We start from the raw sequence: 21,171 nt of genomic DNA, 5'->3' as shown, positions 1-21,171 counted from the left end.
TACGAACTGCTTTGCCTGTGCTGGGATGAGGGAGCAGTACCACAGGACATGCGCGATGCCAATATCATCACCCTCTATAAAAATAAAGGTGACCGCGGTGACTGCAACAACTAACGTGGAATCTCCCTGCTCAGCATAGTGGGGAAAGTCTCCGCTCGAGTCGCTTTAAACAGGCTCCAGAAGCTGGCCGAGCGTGTCTACCCTGAGGCACAGTGTGGCTTTCGAGCAGAGAGATCGACCATTGACATGCTGTTCTCCCTTCGTCAGCTACAGGAGAAATGCCGCGAACAACAGATGCCCCTCTACGTTGCTTTCATTGATCTCACCAAAGCCTTTGACCTCGTCAGCAGACGTGGTCTCTTCAGACTGCTAGAAAAGATCGGATGTCCACCAAAGCTACTAAGTATCATCACCTCATTCCATGACAATATGAAAGGCACAATTCAGCATAGCGGCGCCTCATCAGACCCCTTTCCTATCCTGAGTGGCGTGAAACAGGGCCGTGTTCTCGCACCTACACTGTTTGGGATTTTCTTCTCCCTGCTGCTCTCACATGCGTTCAAATCTTCAGAAGAAGGAATTTTCCTCCACACAAGATCAGGTGGCAGGTTGTTCAACCTTGCCCGTCTAAGAGCGAAGACCAAAGTACGGAAAGTCCTCATCAGGAAACTTCTCTTTGCTGACGATGCTGCATTAACATCTCACATTGAAGAGTGTCTGCAGAATCTCATCGACAGGTTTGCGGCTGCCTGCAACGAATTTGGCCTAACCATCAGCCTCAAGAAAACGAACATCATGGGACAGGACGTCAGTAATGCTCCATCCATCAATATCGGCAACCATGCTCTGGAAGTGGTTCAATAGTTCACCTACCTAGGCTCAACTATCACCAGTAACCTGTCTCTCGATGCAGAAATCAACAAGCGCATGGGAAAGGCTTCCACTGCTATGTCCAGACTGGCCAAGAGAGTGTGGGAAAATGGCGCACTGACACGGAACACAGAAGTCCGCGTGTATCAAGCCTGTGTCCTCAGTATCTTGCTCTACGGCAGCGAGGCCTGGACAACGTATGTCAGCCAAGAGCGATGTCTCAATTCATTGCATCTTCGCTGCCTCCGGAGAATCCTTGGCATGAGGTGGCAGGACTGTATCTCCAACACAGAAGTCCTCGAGGCGGCCAACATCCCCAGCTTATACACTACTGAGTCAGCGGCGCTTGAGATGGCTTGGCCATGTGAGCCGCATGGAAGATGGCAGGGTCCCCAAGGACACATTGTACAGCGAGCTTGCCACTGGTATCAGAGTCACCGGCCGTCCATGTCTCTGCTTTAAAATCGTCTGCAAACGCGACATGAAGTCCTGTGACATTGATCACAAGTCGTGGGAGTCAGTTGCCAGCGATCGCCAGAGCTGGCAGGCAGCCATAAAGGCAGGGCTAAAGTGTGGCGAGTCGAAGAGACTTCGCAGTTGGCAGGAACAAAGACAGCAGCGCAAGGGGAGAGCCAACTGCGAAACAGCCCTGACAACCAATTTTATCTGCAGCACCTGTGGAAGAGTCTGTTACTCTAGTATTGGCCTTTTTAGCCACTCCAGGCACTGCTCCACAAACCACTGATCACCTGCAGGCGCTTACCCATTGTCTCCCGAGACAAGGAGGCCAAAGAAAAAGAAGAAGAAGATGACACACAGCAGATTAGAACAAGACCCACCATGCTACGCGGCTGTCCAGAAATTCTGACCTGTTGATACCGACCTTGATTCTGTTAATTGTTGCTTGAATACTGTGTGCATGACTGATTCTGGTAATGTTACAATAAAGCCTTGTCATGCCCAATTGGGACTGCCAAACCGAAACATTGACAAGGTAACCCATGGCTGAACACCCTTAACATGAGGGAATCCTCTGACAGTATCCAACAGAGCAGCGGAGTAAAGCTGAGAAACCAGCAGTACACGAGTAAAATCTCAAAGCTCAGCAGGTAAAAGCAGCTGGTAGGGAATAGGCACTGTAGGCCACAACATGTTGCCTTAAACTTGGCAAGTTTGAGTGGTAGAGCAGAGTCACAGCAGTCAAGGAATACAGTGTACCCTGACAGAGCAGCACAGTCAATTATCTCTGCTTTTTTAGCACCTGATTTCAATTCTAATCCCAATTGTGCTGCCAACTCTGTTAGTTTATTCTTGGTTAAAGTTGTCAAGTCACTGACGGACATAGTCCTTTCCCAGAAAAACTGCAGCAGCTGCCAATGCCATTCTGGTGGTGTAGACTTTACCCCATTACACAAGAAACCTGGTTCCTTTTTTTATCTCTTTCAATTATTTACTCCCCTTATAATTCACATAATTAGCATTGGAAACAATCCTGACAAGAGCCCCAATTAATATGTTACGACCAAGGCAGGAGTAACGCACGGCTAATTCAGTCCCACTGCTCCACAGGTATCAAATAAAGTTTCCCACCTACCGAAGAATAGCCAAATTAAACACTCTAGTTTTCCCCCCAGAATAAAACACACCAAACCAGGTTTCTTTAAACAACAACAACATTAACTATTTATTAGAAAAGAAATAATAGGTCTTAACTACCAACTCGATAAATATATTGTCATGCAGGCCCCCACCTACCAAGAATGAGGCACATTGGTTTTGTCATATGAACATTGATTTTGAACTGTTGCTGGAGTGAGGAAATGACTTGAACAGATCAGCCGTGGCTGGAAAAAACATTTGCATACTAACAGACAGTGCTTGTGTAGACAAAGGACCATTCCCTGACACATTCAACTCACAATGGATGTTGATCTCCGGACTGTGAGGGGTTGGGGAAGCACATTACAGGGCCTGCTGGGGTGATGCAATCCACGGGGGCCAGGACTGGTTGCACCAGCTGGTCACATGACTAACTGGCTGTTCCAAGGTTTTTTGAACTAGCCACAGAGAGTTTGAACTGAGAAAGACTGTTTGCTCCTGGACTGAGAAGATCTGTCCTGTCTGCTCCCATCTCTTTCTCACAAGCCTTTGAATCCACTGAAGACACATGAACCCCAAGAGAGAAAAGTCTCCTACAGCAAACAAGGTTTAAGAATACTGAGCCGCAACAAAAAGCAAGATCCAGCTACAATCAAGGACGCTACAGTGAGCCTGAAGAACCATAACAAAAACTCTTCAGATATTGCCTCAAACATTTCCACTATTTTTCTTCTCTTTTCTATCTCTATTTGCATGTGTGTATCGCGTATGCATGCTAGCGTGGGCTTGTCGTTTTTCCGTAGGCGTCACCGAATTAGAGTTTAAACCTAAAAAAACCTGTTTGCACTGGTTTCTTTGCCTTATAAGTAGAAAGCGGTGAACAAGGATTCACCAAGGGGGAGCTGAAAACACGGTGTGTTTAAAATTAAACCCTGTTACGGAAAGACCAGGTGAAGGCTGAGAGGGACCCCTAGACATCTTTCTCACATGGTCATAACAATATATATGAAAACACCTTATTTCTTTAACCCTCATGCATACACACATACATTCAAAAAGAAACTGGTTAACCGGGGGCAAAAACATTTTTGGTTTAATGCTGTTTCTTAGGAATAGAAGGAATACTAAAAATAATTGTGTTTATCACGTTATGGTAGGATAATTCTGGTATGGTGAGGTGTCCCAGAGTCTAATAATTGGATGCCACTCAAAGTCTCTCCAGGCGAGGTTGATGAACAGTCTGTGATGGGTAGGCATTCATGGCAATTTAACTGCAGCAAGCATCACATATGTCTTCCATCAGGGGTGTAGCAAGAGGTCGACTTAGGTCAGCAGCAGTCTAGCAGAAGAATTCTTCAGATTTCAGTATTTCTTAGAACACTGGAGGCAGCAAGATTCTCATTGGATGCAGGAATTCTTCAGAGACAGGAGGCAACAGGAATCTGCAACCTTTCAAATGCAGGATTCCTTTTCAAGAGATGCATGTCTCCTTTACAGAGCGAGGTAACACTTTACCTTGTCTCCCTCTCTTGCTCCAGGCAGATCAAAGCAAAGATTTCAAATGCCTGTCCTTTGTCCAATTCACAGGCTTTTTAAAGGTTCCAAGGAAAAAAAAACCTTCATGAACATGGTCACAGGCTTTTTAAAGGGTCCAAGGTGAAAAATAAACTTCATGAACATGGTCACATGTGCAGACACAGTATCTCCCCCTGTCACTCAAAAGCTGCTCTGAAGAAAGGTCAAACCCCTGTGGTTTCCTTGAAATTGCTGGCTTTCCTGTCCTTGTACAAGTTCAATTTCCTTTCAAAGCACCCATGAAGTTCAACTTTTGTTATGGCTTCCTTTCAAAACACTGCAGGAATTCCAACTATTTGCAGCTGTCTTCCACTGAGCAAAAATCATTTTCTTAGCTTTTGAAACACACAGAATTCTAAGTTCTGAGTAGAAAAAAAAACCTTTTGTAACATTCTTAACTGATTTCTGAAGTGGTGTAGTACGCCACTCAGTTGTACCTAAACAGCTGAGCTCTTAACCTAAGAGAATTGTGGAAGCACCTTCACTGCACAGATTGCAATGGTACACCATATTGTCCTCTTGCACACAATTCTAAACATACATAACCTAATTTAGATGTTACCAAGTACAGTGAGGCAGTCCATTCAGCTCCTTTCTCCAATAGGAACAAAACACCAATGCAATCTGAACAAAGGTGACAGTGTAGTCATTTCTGTAAAGACACAACACACTATCTTAATAGCACATTTTACAACTTCAGAATATCCCAAAGCTAATGAGGTATTTCTGAAATGTAGTCACTGTTACAATGTACTATTGATTCTGTCATGCTCACGCAAGGAGCAATTATGAACTATAAAAATGAACTTATGAATTAACCTCCCAGAATGGACACACTTTTGCTACAGGCTCTCCTGTACTGCGAATAGACATAGTGACTGCTGGAGACTGAACCTATCATTATGTCTGGATCAGCCTTGAAGAAAGCATTAGAAATGCTAATTACCCCATTTAATGTTAATGGATATCTTTTTCAACCAGTTGGGCTAACAATGATCTTTGCAGTAAAATAAAAGCAAAATACTGCGGATGCTGGAAATCTGAAATAAAAACAGAAATTGCTGGAAAAACTCAGCAGGTCTGGCAGTATCTGTGGAGAGAGAAGCAGAGTTAATGTTTCAGGTCAGTGACCCTTCATGAACTGATGAAGTGTCACTGACCTGAAATGTTAACTCTGCTTCTCTCTCCAGAGATGCTGCCAGACCTGCTGAGTTTTTCCAGCACTTTCTGTTTTTATTATAAATGATCTTTGCAGACCTAGAGTCTACAGACTCAAACTCAGGGGTAGGCAGTGGCGTAGTGGTATTATCGCTGGACTAGTAACCCAGAGACCCAGGGTATTTCTCTGGGGACATGGGTTTGAATCCCACCAGAGCAGAAGGTGGAAATTGAATTCAATTAATAAATCTGGAATTAAAAGCTAGTCTAATGATGGCCATGAAACCATTGTCGATTGTTGTAAAAACCCATCTGGTTCACTAATGTCCTCTAGGGAAGGAAATCTGCTGTCCTTACCTGGTCTGGCCTCCATGTGACTCCAGACCCACAGCAATGTGGTTAACTCTTACATGCCCTCTGAAATGGCCTAGCAAGCCACTCAGTTGTACCTAACTGCTACGAAGTCAATAAAAAGGAATGAAAACAGCACTGTGGGTATACCTACCCCAAATGGACTGCAGCGGTTCAAGAAGGCAGCTCACCAGCACCTTCTCAAGGGCAATTAGGGATGGGCAATAAATGCTGGCCTGGCCAGTGATGCCCACATCCCATGAATGAATAAAACAAAACTCAGGATAATAGGTGTGACCAGACACCACTTTATCAAGATGAGCAACATTCAAAGACCATTGAATGTGTGGCCATTGTTAGACAGAGACATTGTATGAAAACACCAGGAGAGAGCAACTTGCATCACCTGACAGAAACCCAAGCCTGATAAGTTTTTTTAAAAAAAGAGACTTTTCTGTGCTGAAAGCAGAGACAGAAAGCCTACAGCCAGAAGGTTGAGAGAGATCTATTCTAGCCAAGAAGAAGACCCTGCCGAACACCATCTTTAAAAACTACCTAGAGGCAGAGACGAAAAGGTGACCTTTGAAAACTCTCCATCAGAGACATTGAAGCAGGATCTTCGTTATTGGACTGTAACTGAGATTTAACCAAAGAAGTCTGCAGCCAAGCAGCCATCCACCTGAAACTCTCCAAAGCTTGACTCCAGTAAACCAGGAGAAAAGGATGAACAGGCCTGCATTGTTTAAATTTTCCTCCCGGGAAAACAAACAAGGTTTCAGAATGAACTTTTTAAAAAAATACCAGACCTAAATCTTCTATTCTATATCATGAGTGTGTGCATTTGTGTGTGGGTGAAGTTGCGAATTTTCGGGGTTTTAAAAAAATAAACATTCATTTTTCTTTAAACCTATGAGAAAATCTGTCACTTGTCTGTTTATTGACTATTTATTGACCAAGGGTTAAAACACAATTCTAATAAAAACATTGTCTGTGGTCCTACAGACCTGAAACGTTAACTCTGTTTCTCGCTCCACAGATGCTACCAGACCTGCTGAGTATTTCCAGCACTTTCTGTTTTTGTTTCAGCTATCAGAGGAAAAGCTGCTAGGAAGGCCCTTATCTCAAAATTAACACATGTATCTGGGAAGGCATATTTTGGGCTAAAGGTTTAGAGATACCTTAATCTCTTTATCACTTGTTTAAACTGTATGTCCCAGTTACTGCAGTTACTACTCCCTGGTGCCCATCACCCACATTTACATCCATCCAAATTAAAGGGTTCTGAAAGAAAGGGGGCTACTTTTTTTAATTCTTTCACGGGATATGGGCATCGCTTGTAAGGCTAGCATTATTGCCATCCCTACTGCCCTTGAGAAGGTGGTGGTGAGCTGCCTTCTTGAACTGCTGCAGTCCATCTGGTGCGGTACACCCAGTGCTGTTAGGGAGGGAGTTCCAGGATTTTGATCCAGCGACAGTGAGGAATGGCGAAGTATTTCCAAGTCAGGATGGTGTGTGAATTGGTGGGGAACTTGCAGGTGCTGGTGTTCCCATGCTTCTGCTATCCTTGTCCTTCAAGGTGGAAGAGGTAATAATTTTTAAATTCTTCATTATTTTGCTTGTAGAATTTACTATAAATGATTAGAGGAAGTTAACTCCTACATTCTTCTTTTAAACTACATACAATAGTTTGTATTCATATTCTGGGATATTTCATGCTCAGTCCTTTTCGCCCTAAAGGGCAACATTGGACCCAGTGTTGCCCTACTCAGTAGCGAAAAGGCTATTCAACTGGAACTGTAGCTACAACATAACAAGAAACACATTGCATATGACACAGGTAATGGTGTAATCTGCTCATCTTTACAAAACATTACATTTTAACTGCCTGTAAATAAGGACATCCAGTGTAGCACGGATGGTTTAGGCTTTTCTGTGCCTCCTAGTCCTCCATGATAATGTTCCCCATTTTATCAAACTGACCCATTTTATGTCAGGCAAAATTAATGATATAAATTAATGATATTAATTAATTAATGATATAATTTACAGTTGAAAAGGAGGATAACTTGCCGGAAGTCCTGAAAAAATTAATAGCCGATAGGGGACAGGGACTTAATACAATTAACATAAGTAAATCATCAGTAACAAGGAAATTAATGGAACTAAAGAGTGAAAAATCCCCAGGACCTGACAGTTTCCATCCGAGGGTGTTAAAGGAAGTAGGGGAGCACATTGTAGATGCCCTAACTATAGTCTTTCAGAGTTCCCTAGATTCAGGAGTGGTCCCTCTGGATTGGAAAGTTGCACATGTCAGTCCACTTTTTAAGAAGGATGAAAGGGGGAACCAAGGAAATTACAGACCAGTTAGCCTGACATCTGTGGTGGAGTCTATAATCAAGGATAGGGTGACTGAACACCTAGAAAAATTTCAGTTAATCAGGGGCAGCCAGCATGGATTCATGACGGGAAGGTCATGCCTGACAAATCTCATTGAATTTTTTGAAGAGGTGACTAAGATAGTGGACAGGGGAGTGTCTATGGATGTTATTTATATGGACTCCCAGAAGGCATTTGATAAAGTCCCACATAACAGACTGTTAACTAAGGTAGAAGCCCATGGAGTTGAGGGCAAATTATTGACATGGTTAGAAAGTTGGTTGATTGGTAGGCAGCAGAGTGGGGATAATGGGTATGTACTCCGATGGGCAGGATGTGACTAGTGGTGTCCCACGGGGATCTGTGTTGGGGCCTCAATTATTCACATTATTCATTAACGACTTGGATGATGGCATAGTAAGTCATATATCCAAATTTGCTGATGATACAAAGTTAGGCGGCATTGTAGACAGTCTAGATGATAGCATAAAATTGCAAAGAGATATTGACAGACTAGGTGAGTGGGCAAAACTGTGGCAGATGGATTTCAATGCGGGCAAGTATGAAGTTATCCATTTTGGACCAAAAAAGGATAGAGCAGGGTACATTCTAAATGGGAAGAGGTTAAGTACAGTGGATGTCCAAAGAGACTTGGGGGTTCAGGTGCAAAGATCTTTAAAATGCCATGAGCAAGTGCAGAATATAATCAAAAAGGCTGATGGAATGTTAGCCTTTATATCTAGAGGATTGGAGTATAAAGACACTGAAGTTATGCTGCAGCTGTACAAAACCCTGGTTAGACCCCACCTGGAGTACTGTGAGCAGTTCTGGGCACCACACCTTAGGAAGGATATATTGGCCTTGGAGGGAGTGCAATGTAGGTTTACAAGAATGATACCTGGACTACAGGGATTAAGTTATGAGGAGAGATTACACAAATTAGGCCTATTTTTGCTAGAATTTAGAAGGTTAAGGGGTGATCTGATTGAAGTCTTCAAGATATTAACAGGAAAAGACAGGCTAGATAAAGATAAACTATTTCCACTGGTTGGAGATTCTAAAACTAGGGGGCATAGTCTAAAAATTAGGACCAGACCGTTCAGGAGAGATGTTAGGAAGCAATTCTTCACGCAAAGGGTGGTAGAGGTTTGGAACTCTCTCCCACAAACAGCAGTTGAAGCTAGAACAGTTGTTAATTTTAAATCTGAGATAGATATATTTCTGTTAAGCAAAGACGTTAAGGGATATGGGCCAAAGGCAGGTATATGGAGTTAGGCCGTGGATCAGCCATGATCTCATTGAATGGCGGGACAGGCTCGAGGGGCTGAATGGCCCACTCCTGTTCCTATGTTCCTATGTTCCTATAAATTGGGTGTGATTTGTGAAGGCAATGGGTGAGGGCATATGCGGCAGCTGTCAGAGGACTCAGTGTGGGATCTGATCCATTTTCATCCTGGATCCTCAAGATAGTGTGGTCGATGAGCTGGTGGCATGCAATCTAGTCCAATAAGCAGCCTTGCCAATCTGGAGGCAGGAAATAAGGCGACATGGCCAAATGTGAAGGACCTGCAACAGTACTTTAAAGGGGAGGGTTATAAGCATCAGGAATAAAAACAAGCAGCACTTTAGAGCCGTGAGCATCTAGTGTGCAGAACTTGCAGCAGCAAATACATTAATTTTGGAAGTTTTTATGGGTTAAAATCCACAAGTAACTGCTTTAAAAATATTTCCCAAACCTCCAAGTTTTCTCTGACTGGAATTGAAGACCTCTTTCATCGTTCATTTTTCCTAGAAATGGCCACATCCTGATTTGTAGGTTGGTGAATGGGAGCCGGGACTGATGGTAGTCAGGGATAAGAGGGATAAGACAAAAATGGCATTGGAGTTTTAACTTTGTCCTCTGACTCATGTTTGCATATATAAATGAACATATTTGACCCTTTTGCCTTGCTCTCCAAAATTGAAAAACTAAATTCTCAAAAGGTTTTGATAAAATGGGCAGCAATGAAAACAAAGTATATACAGCAATTTTTCTGCAAAACCAAGCTCTATTAACTTACTCTGTCCTAAAAATAAACCTAAGGAAAGGATACATGGAATGCTTGTATAAAAAGTGTACAATACTTGTTACTAATAATTTGCATACCTTTATAAAGAAAAACTGGTTGCAGCTTTTATGAGCAAAGAATAATTTATTGTTAAGGTAGCATTCCTGTTTCCTAATTATTAAGCTTTATTGGGCTTAATTTCTGGGAAGAGTGATACAAGAGTCCTGCAATCACAGGGAAAATCACAATTCACTGGAGATATCAGCAGGAATGGAAATCACAATAAGTGCAGATGGTAGGAAAGAATTTCTTTTCCATTTGGTGTGTGCCATTTCTAATTAGATTCTGGGTACTGCCTGTGCGGAGTTTGCAAGTTCTCCCTGTGTCTGCGTGGGTTCTCGCCGGGTGCTCCGGTTTCCTCCCACATCCAAAGACTTGCAGGTGATAGGTAAATTGGCCGTTGTAAATTGCCCCTAGTGCAGGGAGGTGATAGGGAATATGGGATTACTGTCGGGTTAGTATAAATGGGTGGTTGGTCGGCACAGACTTGGTGGGCCGAAGGGCCTGTTTCAGTGCTGTATCTCTAAATAAATAAATAAATAATTCAGTGACAGCTAAAGCCCTCAAGAAATGTTTTGTGTTGGCAAATGACGAGCAGCAGTGGAGAAGAAAACCCTTGATCATGGGAAAGATAACTGCAGATGTGCTGTGCAGAGATTTTGATGCTAAGAAAAAAAAGTGTCACAGGATAAAGATAGAAAAGTGTTCAAACCCATAAAATAAATTGAAGAAAATAAAATGTGACTAATGAGAAAGACAGAGAGAAGTAGGCAGGGGACATAGTCAGGGTGATGGTGGCTTGGTGGTAATAATGCAGAGGCTAATACCTAGGGGCACAGGTTCAAATCCCACCATGGCAGCTGGTAGAATTTAAATTCAATTAGTTAATAGAAATCTGGAATTGTAAGATAATCTCAGTAAAGGTGATATGAAACTCCCATTGGATGTCCTTTAGAGAAGGAAATCTGCTGTCTTTGTCTGGCCTACATGTGCCTCCAGACCCACAGCAATGTGGTTGACTCCTAACTGCCCTCTGAAATGGTCTAGCAAACCACTCAATTATTAAGGGGAATTAGGGATGGTGGTGGACAGCAAATGCTGGCCTTGCCAATGATGCCCACATCTCATGAAAAATAATTCTATACAATAAATAATACTAGTTGATCTCTCATTGCTTATGGACAAAACTATGTTCCTCTATCTCTGCTTCTTTCCAACTCTGTGGGTTGAATTTTCCTGGCCCCATGGAGCTGGGTTTGGAGGCTGTGGCAGGGGAGAGGGGTGCCACAGCTGGGTAAGAGGGAAGCTTGAGAGAAGGGGTTGAGGTTTGGGGCTCTGAGGGAGGGTGAATGGGCAACTTGACTTGCTACAGCAGTGAGCACTGAGTGCAAAGGGGATGCAATAGAAACTGAGGAACTGTGGAGGAAATCAAAAAATGATCAGCAGCATAGTATACAACCAACTATAGTGGCACAAGGTACACCCATGGTTAGCAATACTGGATACTGACCTAGGGCTGGCACACTGGAATGGGATGAAAAATATAGCTGTAAGGAGCAGCAAAGACTTGGGTCCATGATGAAAGAACGGGAGCAGACCAAATCTGATATGGACGTGGAGTTGCTTTCCAGACAGTGGAAGCAGGAGAAATCTGGAGCTTTGCAGTGATATCAGGAGGGAAAGAGTGAGAGAAATTTGGGAGTTAGCAGTGGGATCGAAAGCAGTGAAGCAGGAAGAGTATGCATCTTCACACCGTTAGTAAGAGGGAGGAAATGGGTAAAGTCTGGAGCAGAAAATGACTGGTGAAGTCACAAGAGTGCTATTTCCCGGTATAGCCATTCTGAGAAGCCATTACTAAGGCAGGGAAAAGGAAGACTTTATCAGGAGATAACGATTTGTGAGATAGCCTGCTAATGGCTGCAAACTGAGATCCAGCAGGGTCTGAGCTCAATAAATAGCAACAAACCCAATCAATCACTGCAAGAACTGGGTAAGTGGTAAAACTCAAGCTGCGCAACCTAGAGAAAGGGGGCTGGTCATTCAGAGGAACTTGGCACAGATATTTCAAAGATAATTGCAGTACCTTTGTGGCTACATTTGGTGATTGGTTTAGAACTATCTTATGTGTTTAATACTTTAAAATTAGATTTTTTTTTAGTTATCAGTAGGTTAGTAAGGAACCAAGATGGCAACTGGAAGTATTTACAGAAGTATTTTGAGAGATTTCATTTCTCTTTCTCCCGCTTGCCAGTTTGCTATTAGCATAGTTTGCTGTTTCGTAGTTAATGATTAAATCTGGCAGAATTGAGGTGGCAAAGGATTGTGGCTGCACGAGAGCTGGAGCAGGTCCATGCAAATGTTTCCTGGCCTGACCCTAATTCTGACCTAACGCTAACATTTTAAGACTTGACCTGTCTGCTCAGGTCTCAGCCTTAAACGTTTTTTACAAGGTGTAAAATCCACTGTACTTGCAGCCTGTATTCTAACATGCCGTTTTCAAATACAGCATTTCAAATAGCTTTTGTACTTAAAATTGTTTTTGGGTCCGGATCCAGGCTGACATCCCAGAACCTCTTGGTATTAAACCTATTGGCCAGGAACAAGCTGTGTTGATAGAGATGGGAGAGTGATGGCTGATGATAAGCCAGCCAACATGGGAGGGAAATATGGGCTGGGAGCCAGGAGGATTGCTAACATTCAAGCGCAGGTTGCAACAGGCCATATTCTCTCAGTCTTGTTCATATTCATTCTCACAATGTATTTATCTATCTCTGTCAGACTGCTTCTGTCACAATCCCACTCCATTTTCTTTGCCTCTCTCACATAAACTCCCATACACATGCATACTCACATACCTTTACACACTCTGGGCTAGATTTTACTGTGGGCTTCAAGACCCCAGCGTTGGGACCAAATTGGGGTCCCATGCCCACACTTGCTTGCAGTAGCCTTCAGTGCAGTCTTCCCGGAGGTGGCCTCCTAATTGAAGATGGTGGGCGGGCTCCTGATGCTGTCGGAGCATTCATAGAGCTGGCATTGGTAAAGATCTGGGCAAGACCTGGATGTGGTTTTTCTCTCAAATCTGGCTTCAAAATCCTGGCTTCTCTGGACATCAAGATCATGCTTCTGCACTGGACTACATTGGAAAAATGTAAGACTCTGTGTCCATCTATAATCTGCTGCCTTTTTCTGTTTTTCCAATCTGCGAGCTGTGGAAAGGATCTGGAAAGTCTACATCTAGATCCTCTTTGAAACTTAGCTTCAAATTTCTGGACTTATCTCAAAATCAAGAAGACGCTTTTGCTCTGCACTACACTGGTTATAACGTAAGACCCAACTTTGTCTCTGAATTGCTGCTCAGATGTGATATTTAAAGTAACTTTGATCAGTTTACTGCCCTTCCTCCACCATTGCTGTGACTGAGAAACTTCAGCATCCTGCTGAGCCTGTGAGCCTGGTTATACTGCTTTTTCTGCATCAGCCTCATCCTGCCAGCTCCATGAGGGGTCCTGGGGAGCCCTTGTCACAGGAATCCTTGGAGCAGGCTTTCAGCTACCCCATTCAAGAACACCCTTCTGCAGGTTCACATGGCCTGCTACTAGGCTTGCCAGCTGGACATGCTAGCCATGTGCATGTATTAGTCCCTGTCCATGTAGCAGAGCCTGGTCTCCAATCCTTGCCATTGGACAAAGACTTTCCTTCACTTGGACCGTGTGGTAGTCGGTGTGCAACGGCCACCCCACATTAAAAGAACCCACACACAGGCATCTTCCACCCCCTCAAAATGAACTTTGGGACCTGGAGTATCAGGTTTGGATTATTCAGTCACCTAAAGACCCACAACCCCAGAGTGGAAGAAAGTCGTCCTCATTCCCGAGGGACTGGTGAGTCACTGCTGATAGGGAATAGCTCTAAGTAGCTGGGTAAGTATCTAAGGTAAGAAAGGATTACCGTTTATTTCATATATAGTAAGTAGTGTTTTTTAGGGAGTTCTGGAATAACGAGGGAAGAAGGCCCCTAGAGTAACTGATATTATTTGATATTAAAATCTTCCAAAAGGTTAATTTAAAGGGTTAAGTCATGGCAGGAGAGCTCAAAGCCATGGTGTGCTCCTCGTGCTCCATGTCGGAAGCCGTGAACATTTCCAGTGCCCGGGATTATGATGTGTGCAGGAAGTGTGTCCAGCTGCAGCTCCTGGAAGCCCGGGTTTCAGAGCTGGAGCGGCAGCCGGGGACATTGTGGAGCATCCACAAGGTGGAGAGTATCGTGGATAGCACATATAGAGAGGTGGTCACACTGCAGGCTCAGACCCCACAGGCAGGAAGGGAATGGGTGACCATCAGGCAGAGCAAGAGGACTAGGCAGGCAGTGCAGGAATCTCCTGTGGCTCCCTGCAAAACAGATATACTGCTTTGGATACTGTTGGGGGGAATGACCTCTCAGGGGAAAGCAGCAACAGCCCAATTTATTGCACCATGGTTGGCTCTGCTGCACAGGGGAGGAGTAAAAAGTGTGGGAATGCAATAGTTATAGGGGATTCAATTGTAAGAGGAATAGATAGGTGTTTCTCTGGCCGCAAAAGAGACTCAAGGATGGTATGTTGCCTCCCTGGTGCTAGGGTCAAGGATGTCTCAGAGCGGTTACAGGACATTCTGAAGGGGGAGGGTGAACAGCCAGTGGTCGTGGTACACATTGGTACAAACGCCATAGGTAAAAAAAGGATGAGGTCCTAAAAGCAGAATATAGGGAGCTAGGAAGTAAGTTGAAAAATAGGACCTCAAAGGTAGTGATCTCAGGATTACTACCAGTGCCACGTGCTAGTCAGAGTAGAAATAGCAGGATATATTGGATGAATACGTGGCTGAAGAGATGGTGTGAGGCGCAGGGTTTTAGATGACTGGGAAATTGGGACGGGTTCTGGGGGAGGTGGGACCAGTACAAACTGGACGGGTTACACCTAGGCAGGACTGGGACTGATGTCCTAGGGGGAGTATTTGCTAGAGTAGTTGGGGAGGGTTTAAACTAAAATGGCAGGGGGGTGGGAACCTTTGCAAAGAGTTAGAGGAGGGGGGATCAAAGACAAGAACAAAAGACAGTAAGGGGAATAAGAAATGTGACAGGCAGAGAAATCAAGGGCCAGAATCAAACAGGGCCACAGTGAAAAATAGTGGGAAGGGGACAAGTAATGTCAAAAAGACAAGCCTTAAGGCTTTGTGCCTTAATGCGTGGAGCATTCGCAATAAAGTGGATGAATTAATCGTGCAAATAGATGTAAACGGGTACGATATAGTCGGGATTATGGAGACATGGCTGCAAGGTAACCAGGGATGGAAAATGAACATCCAAGGGTATTCAGTATTTAGGAAGGACAGACAAAAAGCAAAAGGCAGTGGAGTTGCATTGCTGGTTAAAGAGGAAATTAACGCAATAGTGTGGAAAGATATTAGCTCTGACGATGTGGAATCTGTATGGGTAGAGCTGAGAAACACTAAGGGGCAAAACACATTAGTGCGGGTTGTATATAGACCCCCAAACTGTAGTGGTGATGTTGGGAATGGCATTAAACAGGAAGTTAGAGATGCATGTGATAAAGGAACATCTGTAATTATGGGTGACATTAATCTGCATATAGATTGGGCAAATCAAAATAGTCACAATACCGTAGAGGAAGAATTCTTGGAGTGTATACGGGATGGTTTTGTGGAACCAACTGGAAAATAAGCCATCCTAGACTGGGTATTGTGTAATGAGAGAGGAATAATTGACAGTCTAGTGGTGCGAGACCCCTTGGGGATGAACAACCATAATATGATAGAATTCTTCATCAAGATGGAGAGTGACGTAATTGATTCTGAGACTAGGGTCCTAAATCTTAGTAAAGGAAACTATGAAGGTATGAGGCGCGAGATGGCTAAGACGGATTGGGAAATGTTACTTAAAGGGATGACGGTGGATAGGCAATGGCAAAAATTTAAAGAGCGCATGAATGAACTGCAACAATTGTTTCTCCCTGTCTGGTGCAAAAGTAAAACGGGCAAGGTAGCCAAACCATGGCTTACAAGGGAAATTAGAGATAGCATTAGATCCAAGGAAGAGGCATATAAATTTGCCAGGAAAAACAACAGACCTGAGGATTGGGAGAAATTTAGAATTCAGCAAAGGAGGACCAAGGGATTGATTAAGAAGGGGAAAATAAAGTACGAGAGCAACAAAAACAAGAAATGCTGGAATCACTCAGCAGGTCTGGCAGCATCTGTGGAAAGAGAAGCAGAGTTAACGTTTCGGGTCAGTGACCCTTCTTCGGAACTGACAAATATTAGAAAAGTCACAGATTATAAGCAAGTGAGGTGGGGGTGGGGCAAGAGATAACAAAGGAGAAGGTGCAGATTGGACCAGGCCACATAGCTGACCAAAAGGTCACAGAGCAAAGGCAAACAATATGTTAATGGTGTGTTGAAAGACAAAGCATTAGTACAGATTAGGTGTGAATACACTGAATATTGAACAGCAGCAAGTGCAAACCTGAAAAAAAACCTGAAAAAAACAGTGGGTAAGCAAACTGAACAAACTAAGATGAAATGAAATAAATGCAAAAAAAGATTGTAAAAAATGTAAAAAAGAATGTAAAAAAAAAAGGAAGAAAAAATAACTAAAAATGAAAGTAAAATGGGGGGCTGTCATGCTCTGAAATTATTGAACTCAATGTTCAGTCCGGCAGGCTGTAGTGTGCCTAATCGGTAGATGAGATGCTGTTCCTCGAGCTTGCGTTGTTGTTCACTGGAACACTGCAGCAATCCCAGGACAGAGATGTGAGCATGAGAGCAGGGGGGAGTGTTGAAATGGCAAGCAACCGGAAGCTCAGGGTCCTGCTTGCGGACTGAGCGGAGATGTTCCACAAGGCGGTCACCCAGTCTGCGCTTGGTCTCCCCAATGTAGAGGAGACCACACTGTGAGCAGCGAATACAGTATACTACATTGAAAGAAGTACAAGTAAATAGCTGCTTCACCTGAAAGGAGTGTTTGGGGCCTGGGATAGTGAGGAGAGAGGAGGTAAATGAGCAGGTATTGCACCTCCTGCGATTGCAGGGGAAGGTGCCCTGGGACGGGGCAGCACCACCAGCACTATTCCTCACTGCAGTCTCCGGGAGATTGGAAGTCCTCTGCAGAGGACTTCAGGCTTGCTGATTTGCATTATTAAGGTGGTAGGTGGAATTTATTTGTCATGGTGCTTCAACCTCTGCCTCTGCATGTACCGCCTCTTACCCAACGAGCTGCAGACATAGCGGGGGGTCCCGTGCGGCGCCGGTGAACTCTCATTTACACGGGGAAATTGTTGCTAATCAGTTGCAGATGAGCCTTAATTGGCTTCCCGACATTGCTGGGCAGAATGCCATGATCACAATGAAGCTGTCTCTGGGAAAAGCGCAAGGAGGCGGGAACACATTGGGGAACCGGCACGACCTCTTTCTGTGCGATTTTCCTGCCCCACCCCCCAAATGCGCCTCCTCGTTCCTGGTAACATTTCCCCAGGGAATTTACCACCACGCATGCTTCGAAACCTGCCTTCACCTGGCTGGGAAACATTCTGCCCTATGATTCTATGAAATGCAGGCTGGGGAGTGGCAGGAAACACTGCAGCTCCACATTACCTAGAAATCTACAGCTGCAGGCCCAGTGCAGCATTAGACATGCCCAAACAAAAGGACAAAAGGGAAATTTGAAAGGTAGCAGAGTCAGGAGTGTTACACTTTCATTCCCATCTGTTGTTAGCATTTGTGTCAAAAAGCAGCGTTCTGTCAATGAAAGAAGCTGAAATGGTAGCTGGCAGAAAATATTTTATTTATATATAGAAAACGAATATTTACATCTAATTTTTCAATTTCATTCAAGTATAAAATCGTTCCTTCTAAATATGATAAAGATATCATTGACAATTTCCCTCGTCCTGTCATCAACAGATAATCATTTGAAGTCTGACTTTGCCGACTTTCAAACATTACGATTGTGGACATCTAATGCTAAACTAAATTACATTGGCATGTTGAGTTTGTGACATTTGTACTTAGTTGCAAAATCCTTTTATAATCTCTGTAATTGTGGTAATCAACTAAATCTTTGGGAGAAAATTTGCCATTTTCTAGCCGTTGCCACCACTGTAGCGTTTTGCAGAAATAATATGTCGGAAATACGTCGCAATACCAAATGTACAGTAGTATATATCCAATTCCCTATTGAATCTGCTTCCACCGCCCTTCCAGTCGACATGTGTGAAGAGAAAAAACTTTTGCTGTGCAGATCCTTCTTTACCCAGATCACTTGTGCATACTTTGAGTTAAGGATAACTGTACTCAGTTAATATAAGGTAGGCGCTGCATTGAAGGTGATTTCTATCACCTGAAACTTGGTGAACTTGGAGTTGGATTCCATTCAACCAAATAACGAGGTGTTTCCAGCAGATTTTACTTCAGCTCTGAGCATCAGAATTTTAGACTGGTGACTGACTGCTGCATTGTTGGCTTGGCTGAGGACCCCCGGCAGTGACTCACCTCCAGTCCTTCAACACAACGGCGAACAGAAATGCAATAAAAACTACTTACCTAATTAAGTAAATGGAAAGTGCAGATTCAACTGGTTTCCATGCGTCAGCAGCTCCGGATCTTTCACATTTCACTTTGCAGCAGTTGGAATAGGTGATCATTAATAAAATGTTAAATTGATCAGTTTGAGCCCACACCGATTCTGCTCCATCCCACTTCCACCCCCCTCGCCCCACAGCCCCCCTTTAGTTAAATGAATGGAAGTTTTAAGCAGATAGTGGGCGGCTCTGGATATTAGAGCGCTGGTGACGGTCGGCACCGAAAGGCTAAGCTAATGCTGAGACCGCTTCAACTTTGTTTTAACATCTGAAGAGAGATGCAGTGCTGCAAGGGTCGTGTGCTTGGCATTTCGGTGGCGGTTGCACACGGGGTGTTCTCCGGATCTCTCAATATTCTACTGAAACTCCTTATTTCTCGCTATAATTTTATCTTTTTAACGCTGGTGCAGTGTCTCACCAGCAGCACCGCCGCCCTGACCCTGGAGATCCTTAGAAGGCTGGGTAAAATAGATGTGCCGCCTTTCAGCCTAAGTTTGGCTAAAGTCTTTGCCAGTGTCACGCTGCTGTCCACTCTCCAGTCCTGTTTGACTCTGTGGTCACTCCGGGGGCTCAGTCTTCCCATGTATGTTGTTTTCAAGCGCTGTCTACCTCTCGTTACTTTAATAATAGGAGTTTTTGTTCTCAAGAATGGCATTCCTTCCATCGGTGTCAGTGTAGCGGTCTTCCTTACTACCTGCGGAGCGGCGCTGGCAGGTCAGTATCACTCAGCATCCCTCTCCAAGGACTGTCTCTCTTCTCCCTCTGATTTTCCCCATGCAATTGCACAAAATCTATGTTTTTAGTTTACTCGTGAGGGGTGAACAAAATGAATTGAAGTTTAATTGGCAACCGGGGAGAACTGCAGGAAAACTGTGGATTGGTTTAGCATTGCAGCAAAATGGTAAAAGGGGATAGGGTAAATCACAGAAAACCCAAGCAGATCTAATAGCTGACGGTCAGGCCAAGTTTCTATTTGTCGATCTGAGTAAATGCAGCTCAAATTTGGACTGTGAAGAATTTTTGAGAGGAATGTAAGAATTGCCAAACTTATCGAGTTTTTTTTTTGAAATAATGCAATCTTTATATACTTATCCATTTATCCATTTCCTATCTGTCCAGCTCGCCACTCGTCACGATCAAAGGTTTGAATAAACGAAACAGTCAATAAATAAACGTTTTTCGAACCGTTGTTTTGCTCTATTTACCCTATTGCTAAATTAATCGCTCCTCGTCATTTTGTTTTGTTTCATACTGAAGTTTCCTCAGGAGCGGAAAGCTCCCATTAAATCAATGGATTACATTTTACAGACTTGCCCTGGTGTGCCAAAGTCTACTCGGGCAACCAGGAATAGTTATCGGCATTTTGGTATTTTTTTTTCTGATGAGTCTTTTTTTGTCCTTCTCTGATCTAGGAGCTGGTGATCTTTCTGGGGATCCACTCGGGTACGTGACGGGGGTATTCGCCGTGCTGGTGCATGCCGCTTATCTGGTGGTGATTCAGAAGACGGGCAGTGAACACTCCTATGGACCCCTGACTGCCCAGTATACCATCGCCCTCACCGCCTCGCCTATCCTACTGCTCTGCAGCTTCGCCAGCCTGGATACCATCAACATCTGGTCCTACCCGGGTTGGCAGGAGGCGGCCGTCGGCTGTACCTTCACCTCCTGCATCCTGATCGGCTGCCTCATGAACTTCACCACCTTACACTGCACTTACATCAACTCAGCGGTCACTACCAGCTTTGTGGGGGTGGTGAAAAGTATCGTCACCATCACGGTGGGCATGCTGGCTTTCAAAGACGTGGAGCCCACCTCCCTGTTCATTGCTGGTGTGGTCGTGAACACGGTGGGCTCGCTCACCTATTGCATCGTCAAATATTTCGAGACAAGGCAACAGGCTAAATACGATGACTTGGAAGAACTGACCAAGGAGGATGAGGAGGAGCAGTTCGAGTCTGCTACTGTGACTCCCCAAATGTATGAACTGCAGAAAGATCCCAATATTCTGAAGAATGGAAGCGTGCCGACAGCACAGGGAGACATGCACAACAGCCCACTGACTGAAAATTATATCGGAGTCTGGAGGTTATTAAGACATTTACGGGTTTTCAGGAAAGATCCTTCAGTTCAGGAATCCCAATAAATCAAGACCTCGCATTTTTTGTTTTGTGTAAAGCCAGTTATTGGAGCCAAGAGGGCTTAATATATATTATTTAAAAGAGTGCTAATTTGTAACATTTGTAAATTTGTCACTGATCTCACTCCTACTCACCACCAGGTAAAACAGCATGGTATTAATGTCAACAATACACTGCCAGAACTTTGCACTATTATTTCTCAGAGGTGAAAATGGGGCTTAAGTAACTTAGTCGAAATTATATTCTGAAGACATATCTAACATATATATGTTTATGAGTATGTACTGTTATATTTCTCAAGAAAACGAATATCATGGGACAGGACATCAGAAATGCTCCATCCATCAATATTGACGACCAC

The 21,171-nt window shown here is 43.9% G+C and overlaps 1 protein-coding gene across 1 annotated transcript; it reads left to right on the top strand.

The window, feature by feature from the left end:
• Positions 1-18,950: 18,950 nt before the first annotated feature.
• slc35d3 (solute carrier family 35 member D3) lies at positions 18,951-20,815 on the top strand. The gene is made up of 2 exons (XM_068018760.1): positions 18,951-19,386; positions 20,085-20,815. The coding sequence occupies exons 1-2, from the start codon at positions 18,951-18,953 to the stop codon at positions 20,813-20,815; spliced, it is 1,167 nt and encodes a 388-aa protein (XP_067874861.1).
• The last annotated feature ends 356 nt before the right edge of the window (positions 20,816-21,171 follow it).

This window comes from Heterodontus francisci, chromosome 3, assembly GCF_036365525.1.
Source record: "Heterodontus francisci isolate sHetFra1 chromosome 3, sHetFra1.hap1, whole genome shotgun sequence".
Lineage (NCBI taxonomy): Eukaryota > Metazoa > Chordata > Chondrichthyes > Heterodontiformes > Heterodontidae > Heterodontus > Heterodontus francisci.
This window is presented reverse-complemented; position numbering and strand designations above follow the sequence as displayed.

What these genes read in the sequence shown, in the direction of transcription:
- slc35d3 (XM_068018760.1), top strand. Translation starts at nt 18,951, where the DNA reads ATGCAGTGCTGCAAGGGTCGTGTGCTTGGCATTTCGGTGGCGGTTGCA. An exon ending in CTGCGGAGCGGCGCTGGCAG is followed by an intron (nt 19,387 to 20,084) that starts GTCAGTATCACT and finishes TCTCTGATCTAG; the next exon opens with GAGCTGGTGATCTTTCTGGG.